The 25,441-nt window shown below is 35.2% G+C and overlaps 1 protein-coding gene across 2 annotated transcripts in view; it reads right to left on the minus strand.

The window, feature by feature from the left end:
- DIAPH2 (diaphanous related formin 2) overlaps positions 1-25,441 on the minus strand; it is a 908,710-nt gene that overhangs the window by 547,308 nt on the left and 335,961 nt on the right. For both annotated transcript variants that reach the window (XM_054587910.1, XM_054587909.1), the window contains 2 exons: positions 5,371-5,472; positions 3,468-3,562 (listed from right to left, as the gene is read on the minus strand). In XM_054587910.1, coding sequence (XP_054443885.1) covers positions 3,468-3,562; positions 5,371-5,472 — 197 coding nt within the window. The remainder of the gene's footprint in view (positions 1-3,467; positions 3,563-5,370; positions 5,473-25,441) is intronic.

Genomic DNA, 25,441 nt, shown 5'->3' on the forward strand with positions numbered 1-25,441 from the left:
GTTCCTTTCAGAGTTGCCAGTACTTGATATTACCAATATATTTTAATACGCATTAATCTTATTTTGACAATGATGTGTTCTTTTAATTGTTCCTTTATTATTTGTTGAAACTAAACCTGTTTTTGTATGTTTCTTGCCACTTTCTATTATTTTTTTAAGAGAAGCATTAAATGACTTTTTGGTATTCTTTAACTGATTATCGATTAAAAATTTGTAGAATTTTTCACCTAAAAAAAAAAAATACAACTATTAACCCTTTTTTTAGAAGTGTGGCAAATACTTTCCTATTCTATTGCTTGTCCTTTAACTTTTTTTATATGTATATCACAATATACTCTTAAATGTTTAATATAGTCATGTCAATATTTTACTTTGTAGCTTTTGGGTTTGAATATTTTACTTCAGAGTAAGAACAATATTAGTTTGCATTCTCTCCTAAAACTCCTTAGATTCTGCATATTGGTTTTTAACTCAACTGAATATTTTTGGTATAATGTGTGAAATAGGGCTCTGTATTTGTTTTATTTCAAGTAATAGTGGTCCACATACCTTATTTGTTGAATAAGCTTTATTTTCCCTATTGGTATGAAAAGTCAACTTAATCATATATTCCACTGTTAGACATATATATACATTTGTGTCTAGAATGCTCATTATATTTCCTTGATCTACTTGATTATTTCTGTCGGGGTGTCATGTTGTTTTAATTGCTGATATTTCATAATGGTTTTAATTTTTTTAATATTTTATAATTGACTTTGACATTTAAGAAATACATAAAAATCAATCTTCATTTAGAAAGAAAGGAGGGAAGGGGAGAAGAGGGGAGGGGAGGGGAAGGGAAGGGAGGGGAGGGGAGGGGAGGGGAGGGGGAAAGAGAGAAAGAGAGATGGAACTCCTACCTTTTGTGAGAACATGGATGGAACTGGAAAATATTACGCTAAGGGAAATAAGCCAGTTGGTGAAAGACAAACACCATATAATCCCACCTATATGTAGAATGTATTCGACAAAATAAACTAATGAACAAAATAAACCACAGGCATGGAAACATGGAGGAGACTGAAAGTGATCAGAGGGGATGGGGAAAGAGGACAGTAGTGGAAAGAAAGGGAAGGGAGTAGACAAGGAACATATATGAATGACCAATGGACATGGACAACAGAGTGGGAATTGACTGTAGGAGCGGGGCATGGGGGTGCGATGGGTGGAGGGGGGTAAAGGGGAAAAATTGAAACAACTGTGATAGAATAAACATGATTATTTTTAAAAATAATTAATTAATTAAAAATATAAAAATATTGTTCTATTTTACTATAATTTGATTATACATAAAAGACTAGAAAGCTTCAATTATTTAGTAGAAATCAGAAATTTGTTTGCCTTTTGTAGTTTAAATTTAAAATGTCCAATGGAAAGGGAAAACTAAATGATGTTTAGGCTTCATGCTTTGCATATTCTGAGTATTGTGCAAGGAATTGTGGAAATAAGAGGTACAGGAGAAATGTGATCAGTTCCCCATTTCAGAGAGCTATGTATGGACTTGCCAGTTGCACAGATAAAAACATTTTTCTAAAAGTTTTACCACAAGGGGATTTCTTATCAAAGTGTAACTCTTTGAGATTAGTCTCTACTGTGTAATCCTTACTGATATTAATATAAGCATGTCAATATAATAAAGAGCCTGCATCACCTCATTAACCCTTAGTCATATAGAAAGTGAATATATGTACATTTAAAACATATACATGAGGTAAACTGTAATGTAAGCCTCCACTACAAAATAAAGGAACCATAAGCAATAATATGAATGGAGCCATTTTAAAATGGAGCTAAAGCTGCCTTGCCAGAGGACCTGCCTTGCCCAATTTATGCCTCAAATCCTCAGGATATTTTTGTAAAACAGTAAAAATAACCTTTGGACAGGGACTAAAAGATCTTGTGTCTTGCAAAAGACCTGTCTGCCAAGATAACAAGAAAGCAACTATTATGACTTATTGGGATGATTACTACTGGACTAGTAGCCATTAAAAACATTGTTTATAATTATCGCCATGTTTGTTATGCTATCTGCACCAATAGAAATGCCTTCCTTCCATTGATGTAATTGTTACCCTTCCCTGTCTCATAAATACCCACTGCCTTTGTCTCTAAACCTGAACAATTGGGCTTCTTGTTGAATCAGTGTTTCCAGAACAGACATTCTTATTGATCTCAAATAAGCACTAGTTTGCCTCTCACTTTGAAAGACCTTTTTTTACTTTTGGGCTAACAGAACTTCATATAGGCACAACCTGCTTAAATGACAAACACTGATTCTCTGAGATTTAGAGACAGTCTTAGGAAGTTATGCCAAAATTTTACAGCATAAACTACTTGGTCTTCTTAAAATCAAAGCAAACTACATGGCTCAAAAACAAACAACAACAACAACAACAACAACAACAAAATAACTACAACAAACATGCCCTTCTATGAAAAATCCCTGCAGTGTTTCCTTCTAGAAATTAAACCAGACATTGCCAGGCATACTAAGAATTCTAACAACATGTTAGATGTTGTATACTGCTTTATTCTTTATTTGGTTTAATCATCACAGGGGGCCTGTGACCTTAGATGAGGTTGCAGAGATATAGCAAGCTGAAATAGTTTGCCCATAGGAGGCAGAATAATAGAGTAGAAAGACCAATGCCCCTGGCCAGGGAGTTCAGTTGGTTAGATCGTCATTCTCATACACCAAGGTTGTGCGTTCGATCCTCTGTCAGGGAACGTACAAGAAGCGACCAATAAATGAATGCATAAATGGGTGTGGCGACAAATAGGTGTTCAGCTTTCTCTCTCTCTCAGATCAATAAACATTAAAAAAAAAGCATTGGTTTTAGAGTCATGATAGACCTTGTTCTGAAGCCTAGCTCTACTACTCCGCCACTTACCAGCTATGTGACATCAGGCGATCTCTCTAAGCCTTTCCTTATTCGTAAAATGAGGATATGAATACTTATCTCACAGAATTGTTGTAGGATTCAATGAGAGAAATATATGAAGTGCTTGGCATAATCCCCAGCAGATGTTAAGCGCCTAACAAAGCACAATTTTACCATTTACCCATTGATCTTGAGCAAGCTATTTAAAGTGTTGGCCTTTCTTCTTTTATATCCATACAATGATAATAACCATGTCTACTTTGCAGGATCAGTGTGATGATGGCATGCAATTTTCTGTACAGTGAATAACAGGCAATGCTATATCTGCATATGCATAAACTAAAAGTTAAAAAATATTTATCTAACAAATGGCAGAAATGAAAGTAGAACACAGATCTTCTATATTGAGTCCTCTGTCTACCAACACAGCTAGATACTCCTGATGCTACTATCCAAGTACATAAAAACATTTTCTCTCAACTTCATTCAGGAACCTAGCAATGCCCGTGGAAATGAATTTCAAAAGGAAAATATGCCAGTTACCTGAATTAAGGCCTCACTCAGCATGACTTCATTGACCTCCAAAATAATGTTTTTTATATCTTCATATGGCATACGATATGACCCAAGGAAGATAGCTAAAATAAAAATAGAGTTTAGCAGAAATAGAACAGCATCATAATTTTAACATCCTAATAAATGCCTGATTCCCATTTCATAGAATCAAAATTTGAAACTTATGCTACTAATATTAACTTATATAGTGAAGAACAAACAAAAGTACTTCTTGTTCGATGAACTACCCAACTCGTGTAAATAAAATGGCCTACTATTACAGACTTTAATATTTCCCGCTAACATATATTTATATATAGAAAATAAAACTCCTACTAATAGCAGTGTTTACTACAAGTTTATGCATTTTAGATTGAGCTGATAATAAATGACCCATGAAAAGTTAGAGATTTTATTTCAAGTTGGCCTTTTAATTCAATGCAGAATCCAGTGTGGAGATTGTCAGATGCATCCAACACAGCGCTTCTCAGGAATGACAATAAAGTGACCAAACATAAGAAAAGCATATCAATCTACTTTGAGGTTCTCATATATAGGAAAAAATTAAAGTGTCAGAATCATCACTGCTGTCTGCATTCCTGTTGACATTCGTGCAGCATACTATTAGTTGCTTTACATATTGGATCTCGATTTCCCTTGACAGTGTCTTCCTAATTAAATATATATTCTATCATATTGAAATAATTAACTAAATTATATCTAAAAAGCTTACACTTATCTCAGAATGTATTTTTTCAACAATACATTACAGTTTAACCTCTATTAAACACACTTTTTAAAGAACATTTGTGTGTCTTATCATTGGAACAGGAATACATTTCTAAGAATTTCTTTTTTCCCCATGAAAAGGCCCATGTGACTTCACTGGCACTTAAAAAAAGAAATCCTTACTGTCTATGCACATGATTGCCTAGACATAACCCCCAAATGAGATCTCCATCATCAAAATTAGCGATGTTGACAAATATCAACTAGCAATTAAAATCATACTGTGTTTTTTTAAAACATACTGAACATCTACTTTATAAAGAAAATACACTATCAGATAAGCAACATACATACATGTTTACAACACCTATTAGGAGAATGCTTTTATGACAGCAACATTCTGTCTAACAGGGGAATGATGAGTTGTTTATTTTAATGTGATTCCCTCTAGCACATTCTTTAACAAAATAAACCCCTATGGATTATCTTTGTGTAATTAGAAATGCTTGACGTTTTGAAATTTTTCATTCAGAATGTTTTAGTATCCTCAGAATATAAACACTGTCTACTCTGGTGACAAAAAAAGTACGCTAAATTCAATACAGAGGGGAGAAATATTCCAAGTAAAACCGAAGGCCTACTTAAATGAAGAAGGCTTTAACTGCCCAGCTACTTCACAAAAGTACACTTAAAAGCTGGCTGGTTTGTTAAAGGTCTTTAGGTTAAGTAACCAGTTTTGAAGTGCAGTAGTTAACAATCAAACTAGCTCACATCACAATCACTTCAAATATAAAGGAACAGCAGGAAAGGATTTGTCTAATGTGACTAGTGAATACTCTAAAATTATCACTCCCAAGCCTAAGGCAGAAGGAAAACAGATAAGTAACCAATATTTTCAACTCTGCCTTCTGTCGCATTCAGTCCCCTAACAATGCCTAATTATCGCTTTATTATTCATAAATTTCCTCAAGCCTGAGGAAGGTTAAATTGTGATGCCCTCCATTCTGGCCGAATGACAAAAAGACAAACCATATCATGTTTACACAGAATTTTGTTTCTAGCAGATGCTAAATACACCTGTTCAAAGAAGTAACAGTTTTGTTTAAATGCATTCAACGACCACCCTCCCACCATCACCCCCTAGGCAGGAAAATTCACATACACAGATTCTGGGCCGTTTTGGAATCCAAAACTCTCAACTCTCTCACTCTCTTCTTTGCAGGCTGGGTCTTCTTCTCTTCTGAAGCTTCTGCCTTCTTTTGAACTGAAAGAAAAATGTTGATTCATAAACAATAATGGCACTAATCCAAATGCACAGAATGGCGTTAGTAAGGTATATTAACTACATTAATAAAGCTCAGGCCAAAATCAATAAATGTGTTTATTCATTAGTTCAAGGAAGAGGATAAACATAAAACTACAGACCTGTTTAGAGGTTTCCCTACAAATTAAATATCAGCACTTAAGCAGAAAAGATAAGCCAAATAGAACCAGAAATCAATTGCTGCTTCTTAACTAATGTGCAGCATTAATTACTACCTTACCAGGTACCTACAAGCAGTGCTGGAATTAAATGTAAAATCTCCCTAATTTGGATTAATTGAGGAAAAAGACATGCAATTATCGTAAATTAAGTTGAAATTTAGTCATGTCTTTAATTTAGTGAAATTGCTTTCAAGTACCTAAGGTAACTTTAACTGCTAAACAAGTTTACATATAAAAATTCCTGCAGAGACTGTTTTGAAGAATAGAGAGGAGCCATTTGCAAGTTGCACAATAGCGCCCATTTGCATACGCATACTTAACAAAACTCAAAGATAGGGTCTTTTGAGTAAGTTAGCTTTGTTTCCCTCACCATTTTTAGTACAATTTGCTTTCTTAGAACAAAAGAGACATTTATGGTACATTCAAAAGGGAATTCTCTAGTTCAGATACAATTTAAATGCCCTGAAACCATGAGGAGCGGCAGCGCTGAGGAGTGACCACAGCCCCTCATCACCTTGATCGGCCCTCCCCTGAAGAAGCCATCCGGAAACCAAAGTGAAAAACAACCTGTCTGGCTGGCTGCTCTGAAAAGGAAGCTTTATACCAGATCTCTAAACCCCTCCTATACAGAAATTCTACATTAACCATAGTACTTATATGTTACCAGTTTACCTCTTCTAATTAAAAAAAAAAAATAAATAAAGGTTGTAGTTAATGGAACTATCAGAAAATATGAGTAAAGTAGTAAAGTAAAGCCAACTTGTTTTCCAGACAAGTGCAGTGATATATGCTTGCCCCCAAGCTCATGCTCCTAAACTTCATTGATCAATCATATGGCTGTGATCTTACTCTTCGTTTATTACTTTTAAAAATATAACTTCATTTTGAGGCAATTATTTATAGTATTTTAATTTATCTGATCTTTGTGAAGGAGATCACAAAGGAGTTGATGATTTCCATTAGAGGAAAATCAACACACAATGCATTTCTGCTAAGTTTTATGTTCAAAAAGGTTAGCATCTGGAAAGTTTTCTACATGTGTTATACCAGGCATCAAAATACTGGAAGTCCATTAAGACCAGCTTTGTTTTAATGGTGCGAAACATATGAAAATAAAATACATTTATTATAAAATACCAGATAAAATAAACTATATGAATAACCAAATCTCTAACAGTTAGTTCTAAGATTTCCCAGTGGTACCAACCTAAAATGATGCAGTCTAAGCAGACTAGATAGCAATTACACTTAAAAATCATAATCTCATGACAGATGACAGTAGTTGGCCATGTGCACTCAACACAATAGAGTTAGTGCTAGTACTGAAAGAAAAATGACTTAATGCATTTCTTTTAAAATCATCTTATATATTCCTTAAAGTATCTTTCTAAGAGCACAGTGTCTTTTCTATGCAATAATCACCACTTTCATTTATTCTAATTTTCAAGCCACCCCCAGCTTAAGACAACTCTATATAAAGAAAAGACAGTCCAAGAGCCATTACTTTCATCAATAAAAAATTTTATCTGAATCATACTGAAATTACTTCTAGAATCATTCAGTACTTTTAACTGAGCCAAAGGAGTAATCAAGAAAACTGTCCTAATCTCTTGCTATGTCTTAATCCCCACTATGAGAGACTGGTTAACCAAGTATGAAGGCTATATTAAGATCTTTCTGCAAACTCACAGACTTCTGATTAACCCAGGCACACATAATGCTCCTTTTGTATGCCTTATTTTTGCATTTTTTCATTAAACTATACTTCAACCTCTATCCTCTTCAAATGAACAAGCTATTTAAAAAAATAAGGTTAGATGTCTTAAATATCTAGGGTCCACAGTTTTGTTTTTTGAATCCTAATATATTTTTCCTTGTATTATGTATGCAATTTGGCTTTAACTTGGGTTCAAGAAATCGCAAGAATTCCATGTGTGGGCACTGCTGTTCTGAGAATTATTAGAAAAAAAGCTAGTTTAAAATAGTCCCTTACCAAGACAGGCTTTCAGAAAAAAATCATGTGTTTGCCATGATCGGTAGGTATTGTACAGTGGCTATTACTGCCTCTAGATGTCTTGTCTTTAAAAGCATTCCCTAGCACTCACAACCACAGGATTAGACAAATACAGGATTTGAAGAGAGGTAATGGTATATAAAACTTCCCTAAATGGTATTAAAGCCTTGGTGCATTGAAAATTTCCTGATTTCATAATGACTACAAAATGCCACATTTCCTAATAGGCTTTTATTCCATATATGTTACTAATGCAAACTGAAATACTCTATAACTCAATCAAAATGTGAACAATTACATAACTCCATTAAAATTACACAATGGAATACTATGCAGCAGAAAGAAAGAAGGAAGTCCTACCTTTCGTGACAGCATGGATAGAATTGGAGAGTATTATGCTAAGTGAAATAAGCCAGGTGGTGAAAGATAAATATCATATGATCTCACCTATAAGAGGAACCTAATGAACAAAATGAACAAACGAGGAAAACAGAACCAGAGGCATGGAAACAAGGGACCAACTGACAGGGACCAGAGGGGCGGGGTGGGGATAAGGGAGGAAAGAAGGGAAGGGTCTAATCAAGGAACAGGTAGGTATAAACGACCCATGGCCATGGGCAACAGGATGTGGATTGACTGTGGGAGCCAGTGGCGGCAGAACAGGGGAGAGCAACAGGGGAAACTGGGACAACTGTAATAGAACAACAATGGAAAAAGTCAATGGACATTTCTGCAGGAAGACATACAAATGAACAACAGATACATGAAAATACATTCAACTTTGCTAATTATCAGGACAATGCAAACGCAAAATCACAGTAAGACATCACCTCACATCTCTTTAGATGGCTATTATTAAATAAAAGGATAAGTGTTAGTGTGTGAATGTGGAGTAACTGAAACCCTTGGATACTATTGTTTAGAATATAAAATGGTGCACCCACTTTGGAAAAAAGTATGACCATTCCACAAACAGTTAAAAATAGAACTATTATATGATCCAGCAATCCCACTTCTGAGTACATATCCAAAAGAACTGAAGTCAGGAACTCAAAGATGTATCTCCATTCTCACGTTTACTGCCGCATTATTCTCAATAGCCAAAATATGGAAACAATTGATGTGCCCATTAGGGAATGAATGGATAGCAAAAATGTGATATGTGCACATGCACACACATTCTGGACTATTATTCAGCCTTTAAAAATAAGGAAACCCCACCATAGGCAACAACATGGATGAATCGGGAGGACATTATGTTAAGTGTAATAAGCAATCACAGAAGGATAAGTGATTATATAAGTAATCTAAATGCTTTTTATGTTACTTTTTTACACCATCTAAAATATCAAACTCATAGAAACCAAGAGTAAAACAGTACTTGCCAGGGTTGACAGGTGGGAAAAAGAGGGAGCCAGTTCAAATGGAATAAAGTTTCAGCTATGCGCGATGAAGTTTTAGAGATCTGCAGTGCAACACTGTGCCTACAGTGAACACTGAAATGCATGTTACTTCATGTACACATATATGTATAATCAACGAGTTAAAAGCCTGACTGTCATTTTAGTTACTGCATTTTTGCTGTGCATAATGTGCACTTATTTCCACATATTTTAGAGGGAAAAATAAGGATGTGCATTATACATGGGTAGTCATAAATCCGTATATATATATATATATATATATATATATATATATATATGTTTTCAATTATTTTATTTATGTTTATGCGTTAAAAGTGAAACTCTATAAAGCAATAACGAAATCCGTATGTAAAATAATACTCTGGAATACCCACATTGGTTTTGATTCTAAATGTATATAAGCAAATAATTGAATTAAAACATTAAAAGGAAAGATTTTTTTCCGTGAAAGTCTGGACTAAACGCATGAGTGTGTATTATACATGGGAGTGCATAAATATAGAAATTGTGATCTGCCAGCATTAACTATTTATTCATATGTATATAATACCAGAAGTGATTCTGACTAAATTATATATTCAATTTTTCCATGCACTAGTTGAAATAGGTGTTATTTTAACTTCAATTAATAAATCAATGTGAAATTAGTGCATGTATGACAACAGCAGACAGGGAAAATCAACAATTCCTATATGTGATAGCTACTATTGATTTTTTAAAAGTTGATTGTTATTTTCCACTCTCTTGAAAATCTTTACCCTTGAGTTTCTGAAAATATCATAGAAGTAATTGAAAAATGGGCAAAATATTATATATGTGGCTGTGTCTGTGTGCATATACATACATGCACATGCATACAGATACATGTATAATACATGTGAACATGCATGCAAACCCACAAGAGAGAAAAGTGGAATAATAATAAACACAACAGTAACTGGTAGGAGTACTAGTAGTAGTAACCACAACCACGATGATCACAACCACTACCAACTTTTATTAAGCATCTGCTCTGTGGCTGGCACTAATTTAATTTGATATCACCTTATACAATAGGCATTGCCATTGTCATTTTACAAAGTAGACAACTAAAGAGGAAAATTGACTCACTTGCCCAAGATCACATAGAAAGTAACAAAAAGAGGTTCAATGTTACCAATGATCAGGGAAATGAAAATGAAAACAACCAATAAAATACTATTTTACAGAAATCAAAATGGAAATAACAATAATATGTCATAATACCATATATGGATGTGGAGGCAGAAAACAAGGTTTATTTTAAGATTTTATTTCTTTACTTTCAGAGAGAGGGGAAGTGCCGGGAGAAAGAAAGGAAGAGAAACATAGATCAGTTATGGGGACCAAACCTGCAACCCAGGCATGTGCCCTGACCAGGAATCGAACCTGCAACCCTAGGTGATGGGATGGCACTCCAACCAACTGAGCCACACCAGTAAGGCTCAAAGAAGAATTGGATTGTGTAAATAATGGCAATGAAAATTAGAACAACCTAAGAATACACATTTATTAATGTCTAATATATTTAAGGTGTACGTTCCCTAATTATAACTCAATCCTTACACTTTTAGATCAAATGGTCAAAAAGAGATGTTCATTGTAGCAATGTTTATAACAGTACAAAAATTGAAAAGCCGGATATCAGAGGTTATGAAATGTATATATAAATGTAGGATATTAATATAATGAAGTATAGCCCAGCATTTACAGTGACTATAGTATAGCTAAATATTTCAGCAAAGATAGATTCCCGAACGCAATGCTGAATGGAAAAATAAAAATGGTGGAAAATGGTGCATTTGGTAACATATCATTAATTTAAATAAAAGGCTAATATGATGTACTATATTGCTTATAGGTGAGTATATAAATAACAAAATTATAAAAAAAACATGGACTAGATAGCAGATTATTAACAGTGCTTGCCTTGGGGAAGCAAAGTGATACTGGAGTAAGTAGAACCTTGGAAACTTTCACTTTATCTCTAATGCTTTATTTCTTTAAAAGCAAAGAGCTGTTGTTAATATGACAAAATGTTAATGTTTGTTCACTCTCGGAGACTGGTAAATGGGTGTTTGCTATATTGCCTTTGCAAATTTCTATTTTTCAACATAAAAATAAAAATGATATGACTAAATTACATAACTATGCTTATCCCTTTTTATAGTACAAACTGTTAGTTTTGGCAATCTCAAAGACCAAGTATAGATAGGTATCAGAAAAGATAGGCAGGGGGAGAATAAAAAAAATACAGATAAAGATTAGTCAGTTTGGAAAGCAAGCACAATTTTCTTTGCAATTGTTTTTTAAATCAATTTTGTGAGGAATAACACATTTGTTTACCAAACCTTGAGAGGAAAAACTAATGCAACGTGGAGTAGGAGACAGCATTTCCATCTCCAATTTTATGTGCTGCATATCGCAGATGGGAAGCATCCCCTCTCTTTGTTGCCTAAAGATGGGCACTAAGGCATCCCACAGAAAAGTATATTTCATTCTGATACCTGCACAGTACGTGAAGCCATAGGAATCATATCACCAGGAGTGTTCTCAGAGTTTAGTGCACATTAAGCAAGAGAACGGTTCTAATGGTCGGAATCTCTCTCTCTCTCTCTCTCTCTCTCTCTCTCTCTCTCTCACACACACACACACACACACACACACACACACACTTTTTAATGATTACCTAATTAAGGAACAAATCTTTTTGGTTGTATTTTAGACAAGAATCTCCCAAATCAGGCAGCATATATTACTGCAAATTACCATCTGCACAACCAATATACGTGTACACCTGTTTATTAAGCCAATTACTGAAAACCACTAAATGTCACCAGGATACTATGCTTAATGACGTGCACTAGCTAATGTATATTTTCAATTGTGCTTCAATAACTCAGCAGGTAATGTATATTTTAAGAAGAACAAATAAAGTTGGCTTAGAGGTTTTAGGTAGAATTTTCCTTGTTTGAAGTGATAATTTAAATACCAAAACTGAAGTAACCTCAACCTAGTGCAGTATTTGACAAATGAGGTTGTGGGAGTTCTTCCTTTTAACCTTTAACCTATGTGAAGCACTTTACTCAAGCCACAGTTAATCCCTTTACTAGTAGGTTGGTTCTGGTTTTGTATGTATTAGTTGATGTTTTTCTGGCCACTTCATGCACTCAGGTAATCTCCCATTATGTTACATTTCCTTATTCGTGTCACAGATCAGTTAAGTCCAGCAGTAAATCCCAAGGGCTATGCGTGTCAAAGAGAAGTACTAAGGAAAACATAACAGTAGAAATCAGTATGCTAAAACTCAGTAGCACTAGGCTAATAGGGCATTTCTTGTTGAAAATACAGTTTGGATATTCATCTTATCTAGGCTTTTCTTTTTTAATGTGGTCCATCACTTCCTGGTACAGTTCTGCACACTATTCAGTTTAGCCTTGCTTATCAAGACTGAACAAAATAACACCCTAGAATATTTGTAGCCAGGATCTCAACCTGATGATATAGGACTTTTCAGTATGTGTTACAGATATACCTGTAACACATACAGATATACCTGAGCATGTCTACAATAAAGTCCAATAAAGTCAGTGTTGTAGATCTCACCAAAGATTTATTTTATATAAAAGACCCCTGGGAAACTATGTTTCATAAAGAAACTTCTCATATTCTGGATATTCCCACTTGATCATCTAATAAGTATCTCAGACATAGCTACTTTTAGTCTTCCCCTCAACAAATGGCAACTTAATCCTAATTTTCCAAGCCAAAAAAAAAAAAAGTGAAGTCATAAATTACTCTTCTTTCTCACAGTACATATCCCATTCTTGGGCAAATCCAGTATTTTGTCACTTCTTATCACCTCCACTTCTAAGGATTTCAAACCACCATGACATCTAACCTAGGTTACTGCGGTAGCCTAATGGGCAATCACCATTCTGCATTTGTCTTATTTCCATCTATCCTGTCAGTTAATTAACTAATACTTTCCCTCTGTTCAAAACCTCCCAATGGCTTCCTATCTCATTCGTAGTAAAAAGCAAAGTATTTGTTACAATAGCCTAGAATGCCCTACTTTATATGTAAGGCAGTGCCCTTAGCCTCTCAGACCTCATCTCCTACTCTTTCCTCTCATTCACTTCATTTTGGCCACATTAAGCCCCTTGCTGCTTTCAAGTATACCAGAACTCCCACAAAAGGGCCTTTGCACTTGATGTTATATCATCCCCAGGTCTTCCCTCACTTCTTTCAGATCTTGGTTCAATTTCACTTTCTCACAGAGACCTTTCCTGATGATGTAGTTCAAAATTGCAACTCCTCCCTCTTGGCACTCCCTTCTCTCTCTCTCTGCTTCACTTTTCTTCATAGCAATTATCACCAGCTGATAAAATACGTATCTTATTTGCTTACTTTCTTTGCCTTCCACTTTGACATAAGCTCTGCTAAAAAGGGGTATTTGTGATTTGTGATTTGTTGCATACTAGCACCTAAAATTGTGCCTGGAAAAGAACAGGCATTCCAATTACTTTGGCATTTATCCTCCACATATATCCTCACTTGTGCACAAGGATTATAAGGTTATGTATTCCGTTATCATTAATAACAAAAAATAATAACTGTTAATCAATGGGGAATGAATTGTGGGTATTGTTTATAAGAACAAAGTATCTGAAATGACCTAAACGCTCATCATTAGAAGGCTGTTTGAATAAACAATAGTATGCTCACTCAATGGGCTACTCAGCTACTACATTCATGACCAGGAAAGTTCTTTATAGGATGATATGAAGTGATATTCAATAAATATTGTTAAATGAAGCAAACAAGGTATACAAGACTATACAGTACATGCTACCATTTATTGAAAATGAGGGAAAATATATATGTATTTGTTGGTATATGCATAAAATGTCTCTGGGAAGGTTTACAGGAAATGTATTAAATTAATTAATTATAGGGAAGGAACTGAGTAACTGAAAGACAAAAGTGAGAGGAAGAAATTTCACTGTATGCTATCTTTGTGGCTCTTGAGTTTTAAACCATATGAATATATTATCAATACCAAAATGAATAGAAAAATAAAACAAAAAAAAGGATTCCATCACTAGACTGTATCTAATATACAAATGCATAGGAATGCTTTGTGGCACAAGTTAAAGGAAAACTAATTTGTGCACCTCAGGTTGCAGCATAGAAACTTAGCCGAGGCTTTTGAGTAACGTGATCAAAAGTCAGAGCCAAAGAGGAACAAAGTGACACAAACCAAACCATGGCGTAGCCATAGAGGCATATTGCAATGTATTAGTGAAATTCAAATAAGAAAAATTTTAACATAGCACGTATGTGTTATGTGTGCTGGGGTGAAGTTGGGGGCTTAAAGATTCATTGCTTTCAACATGCCTAACAAATTCCATGTTCTTCTCGATGTCTTACATTTAATATCCTCATTTCTTATCACTAGTATCAGCATATTCATTTTCTTATTCACCATTTATAACTTATAAAAGGAAGTCAAATTGTACTAAAATATTAAAATACCTACACAAATGTTTCCTGTACAGACAAAAAATAGCAATACTACAGAAACAGAACTATTGGTTAGTATACAGCACTATCATGTCTGTGAAAGTACCTGAACTCATTATATAAAAGAAAATGTAATAGTTTCACTGAATAATAATATCTGCAAAGGATACTCTGAAAGTTAAACAAATAAAAGTCAAGGGCTACCAAGTCATTATATAATTAAGTAGGCCTGCCCTGGAGAATTCCTAAACCGGTTGTGGAGTACTAGAGTAGACTAGTTCTTGAAAGACCAATTCAGGTACATTACTCACACAACAGTTTCTGTAATTGCATTTCTAGTCCCAGACTCATATGACCTGAAAAAATATTGTATACACTCAATGATTAGGAGTCTACGTATAGCTGTCACCAGGCACTGCACTGGATGGGTTTTCAAGATCAAGGTGCTGGTGTGGTACGTGGCTATGTTGCACCTTGTGCTCGCATGGCCCTTCCTTGGTGCTTGTGCAGATGAAGCGTGACTGGGCTAGCTTTCTGGTGTCTGTTCTAATAAGGGCACTAATTCTATTGGTTTAACACCCCATGTTTTTTACTCGAACTACCTTAATTACATCCTTAGAGGTCCTATCTCCAAATACAGCCACACTAGGTTTTAGGGCTTTAATGTATAAATGTTGGGGAGACACAAACATTCAGTCAACAGCAATATTATTATTCCAACTTCACAAATAAGGGAACTGAGGTCCCCAGAAACCTGCGAAAGGCCTGAGAGAAAAGTTAAATTGTAGACTTAGGATTCAATTCCAGGCTGTCTGACCCCAAAGTCTATGATGTTGCCACAAGGCTGCATCATTCCCCATTGATATAGAATGAGATTCACAGTTGTTTCCCATAACTTACTACTAAGTAATTCAAGATAAGAAGGTTTAGTGGAGATGTTGAACATAGCCCATGGTTGAGAATCTCTCATAGAGTTCTTGTAGCCTAACCAAAGTATTCTGCTGTGCCTCCTAGAGTACTAAATCAAAGCTGCGGTTTCTTTTTCTACCCATGGCTGGGCATCCTCGCTTGCCCAAACTGGAATTCTGAGTTTGGTGGTCAGTGATCCCTATAGGAAGTGCTGGTGTAATTATTATTATTATTATTATTTTAATGTTTGACAGGTTAAGGTGAAGAAAAGAACTAGAAATGGAGCTCTGGCTTGGGGTATGTATTCCTACCTGATACAGCCTTTAAATGTGTTTTTGTGTAATTTATGGATGAAGAACTAGAGTGAGAGGAAGTTTAGAGTATCAGGGACCCAAGGGTTCAGAGAAGTCAGCAGATAAAAAAAAATGGTTGTGCAGAGTGGATCAATAAGCTCCTAACAGGCATAAGTCTGATGAGGTTGCCCAAGCCACAGAACATTAATGAACGGTGATCACGGCCACTCCCATAGGCCTCTGCAATGAACCAGGCGGTCCTATGAAAAGCGGCTGAGAGAGATTCAAGTGAGAGTTCTGTCTGGGTAGAGCCAGACAGTCAATACTTTAGGCTTTACAAGTTATACAGTCTATGCCGCAACTCTAACTCTGGCATTACTGCATTGAGGCAGCCATATACAATAGGTAACAAATGAGCATGGCAGCAATCAGATACCACCTTATATACAAAAACAGGTGGCAGGCCAGATGTCTCTTCTGTAGTTTGCCAACCCCTGACATCATAGGTGCTCAATAAGTGGCTGGTCCCTTAACTTCTTCCTTTTGAAACTGAGGTAGTTTATTCTCACTTCAACCCTTGAAAATGTTTAAACTTTTCCTTACAAAATAGCACCTAGAAGCATTTTACTATAATTGCTGATTAATAATTCTGTTTTTCAAATACTAGTCACATAATCAAACCCATTTATACTACTCATGTTTTTAAATGTGTCAATCCTACTGCGATCGGTTATATGATCCCAAACCATAACTGTCTCCTATTTATTCCCCACATACTCTCCTATGATTTTATCATATGTCTGCATATAAAATGACTGTAAAAACAAATCAGCCCCAATTAAACCATAAAATTAGTTTCTACCATTCCATCAATATCTAGGTAGAATGAGAGCTCATAAGGAGCTACAATGTTTGGTAATGATTCACTTGGGATACGCTGCTTTATGATAAGATGAAAATTTGTGTTCTGTATAAAACCATAAAACAGACCTTTGAATTTCACATAACACATTTCTCTTACTTTATGTACATAAGAATATTATCGAGTATTAACATTTGGTTTGTTGCTGGCTGAGCTCAATGGGAAACAACCACCGTTACACTGTCTCTGTTTTCTCTTTGGGTTCCCTACTGGTTTCAATTTTACCTTTTAGCTGTAATTTTCTTTAGTTCATAAAATCACATCAGTGTATTCCATTGAGGGAAATCAAAGCATTATAAAAATTGAGAAGGTTAGGAGAGGAGATACCTAAATTTTTCATTTCTTTCTTTTCTTTTTGAAGTCAAATTTAGTCTGTTGGGGATTTTCTATTTGAAAGTGGTAAGCAATGGTTGAGACTACTTTAGAAATGTGAAAAGACGTGATAAGAACAAAATTTGAATAAGATTAAAATCACTCTGTTTTTAGGACAGACTCATGATCCTTTTTCTTCTCAATTTATCACCCTCTCTGTTATACTACTAAGAATGTAGAACATCTGACATCGCACCCCTTTCCTTTTTCCTTCCCTACAATCTCATCCACTTGTAATCTGGATTTGAAGACACCCGTAACAACGGAATCAGAATGTCACAATAACTATAGGTACGGCCTCAGGACCTGCATCTCTTAGAAGCTTCCCAGGAAGTTCTGAATATCAGTAAGGTTTGAAAGAACTGTTCTAAGGCTTATCACACTACACCCTAATAGCTCAATAAACACTCCCCTAACAGAAAATGTAAATATCATCAACAGTAACCAATGGAAGTCCAATTTTTAATTCCGTCTAAAGGCCAGAGACTAACACTGAAGCAACTCTCAGACAACAATCCAGCTCATAATAGTGACAAGTAATGGGCTTTTAAGGAAAAGTGAAGGATACTCAAAGAACAAGTGGTTTATTTTTAAATAAATTATTAACTTGAGGGCAAGGACCTTACCATATATTTCTATAATCTCTCACTCTGCTAAATACATAGACAGTTTAGGAATAAATAGGAATGCATTTTGCATAGCAATTAAAAACATGTATGCACATAACAGATACTAAAACTAATAAGAGGAAAGTGGTGGCGGGAAAATGTAGACAAATGTATCTGAACAATAAAATAATTAATTAATTTAAAATAATAAAAAATAAAACTTGGGGAAAAAAAAACTAAAAGGAGATACTATTGCCTTTCTCCCCTTTTATAAGTGCAGTTAACACAACGGTAGAAGAGAAGAGAAAGGAAGGTACAATAAAATAATTTGTCATTGAAAAGGAAAGTGAAAGTAGTCGAAGATGGATCTATCCTTGCTGGATGTAAACACTGTCCTGTTTTACCAAGTCACTGGAAACAAGCGAGGCAGGTAAGGACTTGGAATATGCAAAATAGGAAGAGAAAAAATATTTTCCATAAAAACTGGAGTCTTCAAGAGGGGAAAAACTCAGTTTAACTGGAATCCATAACTGAGCTAGACATTATGCTAAGCAAGCATACCATAGTTGGTTTCACCGTTTTTGCACACCATGTAGACATCTTAAAGCGTGTATATCTTAGAACCTGTATCTCAAAAACAAGAGCTCAAAAACCAAATTCTAGTGAAAGTGCATATTTCTAAAGAGTATACTGTTTATGTCAACGTAAATTTCAGTTATGCTCTCAGTAGTAGCACGCTGATACCACCTATACACAATGAGAATGATAAACTGAGTTCAACTTATAAACTATTTATCAAAGTAAATTAAGTCAACTTCTCTGAAACCTATTCAATATGTGCACTTAGCTTGATGTTAAGTCACTGATAAGTATAACTGGGGTAGGTGTGTGTGTATCATTAAATATATCGTAGGTGGCTTCAGTATAACAATGAGCTTCCATGAGGTACTTTATTCTACACAGGCCAGAAATAGTTTGGGTTGCAAGCTTTTAAGAACTATTACAAAAGTTCTTGGATGAGTGCTGGATATGAGAACTGTGTCTCCTATGAGACCTATCTTTAATAATATTATTTTCTGTGGTAGAGAAAATTTTTAATATAACTTCAAAAGATATACTATGAAATAAGAACACAAGCCTAGTCACTTATTGTAGAATTGGTAATTGCCTATTGTATACCTTTTATTAATTTTTGAGCTCAAGAGGTACATAATAGAGGGTACTATATTGTTTATAAAGGCATATATAAGGTAAAAGCAATGTTTAAGATTAAACACTGAATCTCAGGGCAAAAGAAAACTCAAATGTACAATGCAACCTCAATGCATGTCTTCCCACATTCTCTAAAATCTGTAAAATGAGATAGAGTTATTAATATATAAAGCAAGATACATCTAATAAACATTAGAATGAAGCCTGCGTTATGTAAAGAAAAAATCAGAAATCCATCAAATTGAAGGTTTCACTGGAAACGTCAAAGAGAAAGTAATAACCCAGGTAAGAAGCAGCCGCTAATAGTCTCAGAGAGCAAATAAATTTTAGTGGATCTGGACAGCAACCTGCTGACTCTTTTCCCTAACAATTATTTCAAACCTGCTGTGCTCGCCAATAGGCTGGCCTTCACTTTGTCCCAGTGACTTCAGTCTGACCGCTGCGGGGACTCATTGTTGCTTTCCTCTTGGCTTCCACCAAAGCATTCCTCTGTTTATAGCTTAGACCACTTTGAATGTGAACTTAAACACTGGTTATAACTACAGAGAACAAGAATTCAATATATAAAATTTGGAACAGAAATGTCATAAACATATAATCAAAGTAAAAGCTTGAAAACGTTTAATAAGAAATGATAGGTTCCTATTTCTTACTGGAAAATCATACTAAAATATCAGGTAAAAAACCTGAAAATCAGAGTTGGGTATGGCAAGCCATGAAGAAGAATGAAAGAAGCACTAATATAACTAGCTTTCGACTTAGATCTCATGAGAATAAATCTGATAAGACATTTAAAAGGGCAGAAATTATGCCTGATATTCAGTACAGTATTAAGGAAAAAAACAACAAGGAATGGAAGATACAATAGGAATAAGTGAATACAGAAAAAAATGGTTACACTTACTTAAAGTCACCCTTGAAGTTCTGCATGCAAAAATATATGTATCTTAATATATTATGGGTATGATATGAGTCATTGTGGATACAGTTATTCTATGTGCTTAATATACATGAAATGATTGCAGGTTCTATTTGTAAATATTGTAACTTGTGCTTATTGTCTACATAGGACAAGTCTACCTAAAGATAGAAAAAGTATGATAGGACTACTGAATACTTGCAAAATACATTTATGCTCATCTCCCTTCATATTTTTGCTGTCAAACTTGTATCTGTCTATTAAGACTCAAATAAAGTACTACTTTCTCTATGAACCTTCTCCAATTACCAGCACATTCCTTGTCCATGTACATCACTGATAAGGCATTTTCCACATGCTGCCCTGCTTTTAAGGTACATGTGTGCATCTCATTGTTTTCCCTAAGTTACAAGTTCACAGGGAAAACAACAAAGTTCAATACAACTTTGTTTTCCACCGCCATTCCATTTACTACAGTACCTAGAAAATGATATTCAAGAAACATTATGTGAAATAAAATATGTGAAACATTAGAGTAGAAAAATGATGAAAGTACAGAAAGAGAAAGGAGAACTTGATATTTTCTCTCTTTAAGATGTAACTAAAGCTTAAGCAGTGACTGAACACTCAGTGAAAAAGAATCCAAGACAGAAGATTAGACCCTGGAGGAGAGCCAAAGTCATGGACACAAAGAAGAATGAACAACCAATTAAGAGGACAAAAAGAACAATATAAAATGTATGATAAACAGGGGCGTACACTGTCCCCACAATGAGAAAGAAGGTTTCAATAACAGGAAGTCATTAACAGTATCAAAAACAGCAGGAAGGTCAAGCAAAGTCCAAGTCCTAAAAAACAGACAAGCAACAACAACAAAAAGACTAAAAGAAAGATAGGCCATTTCAGACCAGAGGAAGTTCAGGAGAGCAATGACAACAGAAGCCATATTACAGGATGTGAGGGAGAAGTGAATGAAAACAGGGAGTAAAGACCACTTACTTAAGAAGTTTAGTAGGAAAAAGAGCTTTATAGTCTGAAAGACAAAGAAACAATGTAATTGAACCCTGGGTTTATATAACTTTGTTTTTGACAAGAGGGAACCTGATTGTCAAATTCAAGAACAGCTTTCTTGAATTTGACCACAATGATTTCATAACAAACCCAGCATACAATGACTTAATGGACACAATCAATGGAAATTGTGAGAAATAGATTATACTATTCAGTAATCTATGTCACATCAATATCTGTAACTGAATGAACCCTGGCTGCTGTGGCTCAGTGGATTGGACACGAGCCTGCGAACCAAAGAGTTGTGGTTCAAGTCCCAGTCAGCGCACATGCCTGGGTTGCAGGCCAGGTTCCCAGTAAGAGGCTCACAAGAGACAACCACACATTAATGTTTCTTTCCATCTCTTTTCCCGTCCCCTATGTTCTGTCTAAAAATAAATAAATAAAATATTTTTTAAAAATATCTATAATGGAATGAGATACGGTGATATCATGGCCGAAAGTTTCCTGGAGTTGCTCCATAATGAAATCTACCAAGAAAATATATTCACTATTGATACATCAGATAGAGGTTTGATCTCCAAGATATATGAAGAACTCACTCGACTCCACTCCAAGAAGACAAACGATCCAATCAAAAAATGTGCAAAGGAGCTGGGCAGACGCTTTTCCAAGGAGGAGATACAGAGGGCCCAGAGGCATGTGAAAAGATGCTCAGCATCACTAGCCATCAGAGAAATGCAGATCAATACCACCATGATGTACCACCTCACACAGGTCAGAATGGCCATCATAAACAGATCAACAAACAACAGGTGCTGGCGAGGCTGTGGAGAAAAGGAAACCCTTGTCCACTGTTGGTGGGCATGCAGACTGGTGCAGCCACTGTGGAAAGCAGCGTGGAATTTCCTCAAAAAGATGAAAATGGAACTGCCTTTGGATCCAGTGATTCCCCTGCTGGGACTATACCCTAAGAACACCAAAACGCCAATACAAAAGAACCTATGCACCCCAATGCTCATAGCAGCACAATTTACAATAGCCAAGTGTTGGAAGAAACTGAAATGCCCATCAGTAGATGATTGGATCAAAAAGTTATGGTACATTTACACAATGGAATACTATGCAGCAAAAAGAAAAACAGAACTACTAAACTTCGCAATAGTGTGGATGGAACTGGAGAGAATTATGCTAAGCAAAATAAGCCAGGGGCGAAAGACAAATACCATATGATCTCACCTATAAGTGGAACCTAACCAACAATACAAAGATGGAAGGAAAATAAGACCAGCAACACTGAAAGGAAAAGAAACCAACAGAGACAAGAGGGAAGGAGGGAGGGAGGGCGGGGAAAAGGAAGGGAAGGGGAAAGTCAAGGAATATATAGCAAGGACTCATGGACAAAACCAAAGGGGAAGAGCTGAGGGAGGGAGGGGGCAAGGGAAAGTGGTAGGGGGTAGGCAGAGACAAATGTATTTGAAAAAATAAATAAATAATTAAAAAAAGAAAGTCCAAATAGTAAGAACAACATCCCGTTTTTATTGATGGCAAAATAACATTTCCCAGTGTTATAGGAATAGAAAAGTAATATATAGCAATGTTAACCAAACTAAGCCTGAAATTATTGTTTAGAGAACTAAATATTTATATAACAAGCACAACTTATAAGGCCCCATTGACATCTGTGTCAAAGACAGAGCAACTCCATCTATATGAGTCAACGAATGAATAAAAGTGGAATGATATGTTCATTGGAAAATGTTCTACAAGCAGCAGCAAATGCCATTTTTATTGAATTACAGAAGTTACTGAATAAATATTAGAACAGTATTTAATTCTGTCATATCAGGGCTAAACTAAAATATGAAGTGTCTATCTACAACATTAGCTGGAGAAAATAAACTGGCTGTTACCCATTTACCCATGGTGTCCTGCAGGTGTGGAAGGTGACCATATACAGGCCTCATGGTAGTTATTAAAGTTTCCGTCTATGCCAAGTACAGATGGACCAGCACGGAGGCCTATCAACAAGATAGAAGGTGGCTTTCTTAACTTACTAACTGCATTTGTAGTCTTATTAAGAGAAAATATTCGAGGAAAGAATAAAATTCGCTGGGTCAATTTAGTGACAAATGCATGCTATTCTAAATGATTTCAATGCGATATAATTAAATAAATAGTTAAGTTCCTAGTAGGTGGCAAGGTTTTACCATAGGAAAGGAAAGAGTTCCAAGAAATACCCACTGCCTTAAGAAAGTAATGGTATCAAACAGGATCATCAAATTAACACTTCAATTAAATTTTTGTTTTAAGTTTTATTTAAAATGTGATTGCTACCCTTGCTGGTATGGCTCAGTGAATTGAGCACCAGCCTATGAACCAAAGAGTCCCCAGTTAGGTTCGCAGCCAGGGCACATGCCTGGGTTGCAGGCCAGGCCCTCAGTAGGGGGCCTGTGAGAGGCAAGCACACATTAATGTTCCTCTTCCTCTTTGTCTCCCTCCTTTCTCCTCTCTAAAAATAAATTTAAAAATATTTTTAAAAAGATGATTGCTTATATAATCCTATGGCTATGAATGCCATGTATGAACTACAATTTAGTAATAGCACCCAAAGAAAAGCAAACATTTAATTTCCTTTCTAATATCACTTATCATTAATGTTGTTGATAATTATGCCATCTCCTATTTAATAAGTGACAAAGATTAAATATCTCCATCCGTTAATTATCATAATAATTCTCTAAAGTAAATACCCCATTTTTACTATACAAAAACTTAGGCTCATGGCAATGAAGTAGCATTGTCTATATAACAAGCAATAAATTTGGGAGTCAAACTCAAGGCAATAGAGCTTTCCAGTACATCTTCCTCCCACTACAGTAGGCCGCCTCACTTAGTGTGTTTGCTTATCGTTTTGTCAATAAACTATCATGTGTAAAATATGAAGCAGAGTGGCTGGCTCTTAGGAACCTTGATAAATGCCAATTCCTATCCAAAGCGACCCACCAATCATTCTACAAATGCTGTATACATGCAGTCTAACCAAGTGGGTTATACAAAGAAATGAGGTTCTGTAAATTTGCAGGTAAGCATATCAGCCATACCAAATGACATCGCTAAATATGATAACAGAAAAATCTAGTTGCACAGAAAGAACAGAAATAAATCAATGAGCATATCCACTGATGAATCCAATGGTAATTAAAGCATGATATACTGAATTAACTATTTCCCAAGTGCAATGGTGATTATCTGCTGGAAATTTTCTGGACTCACTTTCTAATGCATATGGTCTTTACCAGAATGAAAATAAAGAATATCGGTATACATTTTGCTTAAGTAGTTCCAGCAATTTATAATCCACAGTAAAAATACACACTCAAAAGGTAATATAAAACCTAGCTTTCATTAGAAAGTAAAATAAAATGTCCCTTGTATAAAATACCTTTGGGAATGAGTTACGTCTTGGCAAAATAAATAGTATCAAAATAATAGCAAAACACCTGTCAACTACAATAAGAGAGAAGACATTGCATTTTTCAGCAGTTATCAAATGCTGGAGTTCATCACCACATAAAGACTTTTCTACCTACATCCTCAATACTTGGCCACATTAAAACCTTTTAAAGCATGTAATCAATGAAACTGAACTGCATAGACACTCACAATGAAAGAAAAAAAAAAAAAAACACTCCAAGCTTATCACTTGAAGAAGGAGAGCACCATTCAATTAGATGAGAATTAGATTAGATGAATCAAGAAGTATGTGCTCTTTGTTCTCTTTACCCCTTCCTAAAAATCATCCTATGTATTAATCTAAAAATTATTTAATAGCAGATATGGATGATGTCGCTAGCTTCCACACCTATACTAATACATGTGTGCTGCAATACATATATATTCATATCATACACAAAAATATAGAAAAGTACAGATAAAGGCCTTTCCCTTGAGCTTCAGATTCATAAACCAAATTTCTTACCTGTTCCACAGAACCTTCAAATAAATATGCTCCAAAATGAACTCACATCCAGTAACATGAAGAGTGCTTTGTCTGTTCCCTGTACTAGTTTAAGGCATCATAACTCAATATGTATCTTATAAATAAGGAGCCATCAAGATATCAATGGCTCTTCTTTTCCTAGGACAGTCTGTGCACTGTAAAATTCTGCTTCTGATTCTACAGCCTTCTTTAGAGCCTTCAACAATTATGGCCTAGCCCATTTACTCATTTATTCATCCATTTATTCTACAGCTATGCACTACAGTAGGCAATGGGAAAGCAAAAATGAGCTAAGCACAACCTCTGTTTTGAGAGGGAACAAATCAATAATTACAACAATGTATTAAGGTGTATGGAAGGGCTAGGAATGTAGAGTAGTCTCCTGAATTTTGTTCTGCATTCTTTCACTCTACTAAAATTTATTCTACATATTCATTATTGGGTATACTTTTAAAAATAGTATGATATTTTATATATACTTAATTTTTTTCTCTACCCATTTGATAAAGCTTAAGTA

This window comes from Pteronotus mesoamericanus, unplaced genomic scaffold (genome assembly GCF_021234165.1).
Source record: "Pteronotus mesoamericanus isolate MK-2021 breed Mesoamerican mustached bat unplaced genomic scaffold, CSHL_Meso_final scaffold_12, whole genome shotgun sequence".
Lineage (NCBI taxonomy): Eukaryota > Metazoa > Chordata > Mammalia > Chiroptera > Mormoopidae > Pteronotus > Pteronotus mesoamericanus.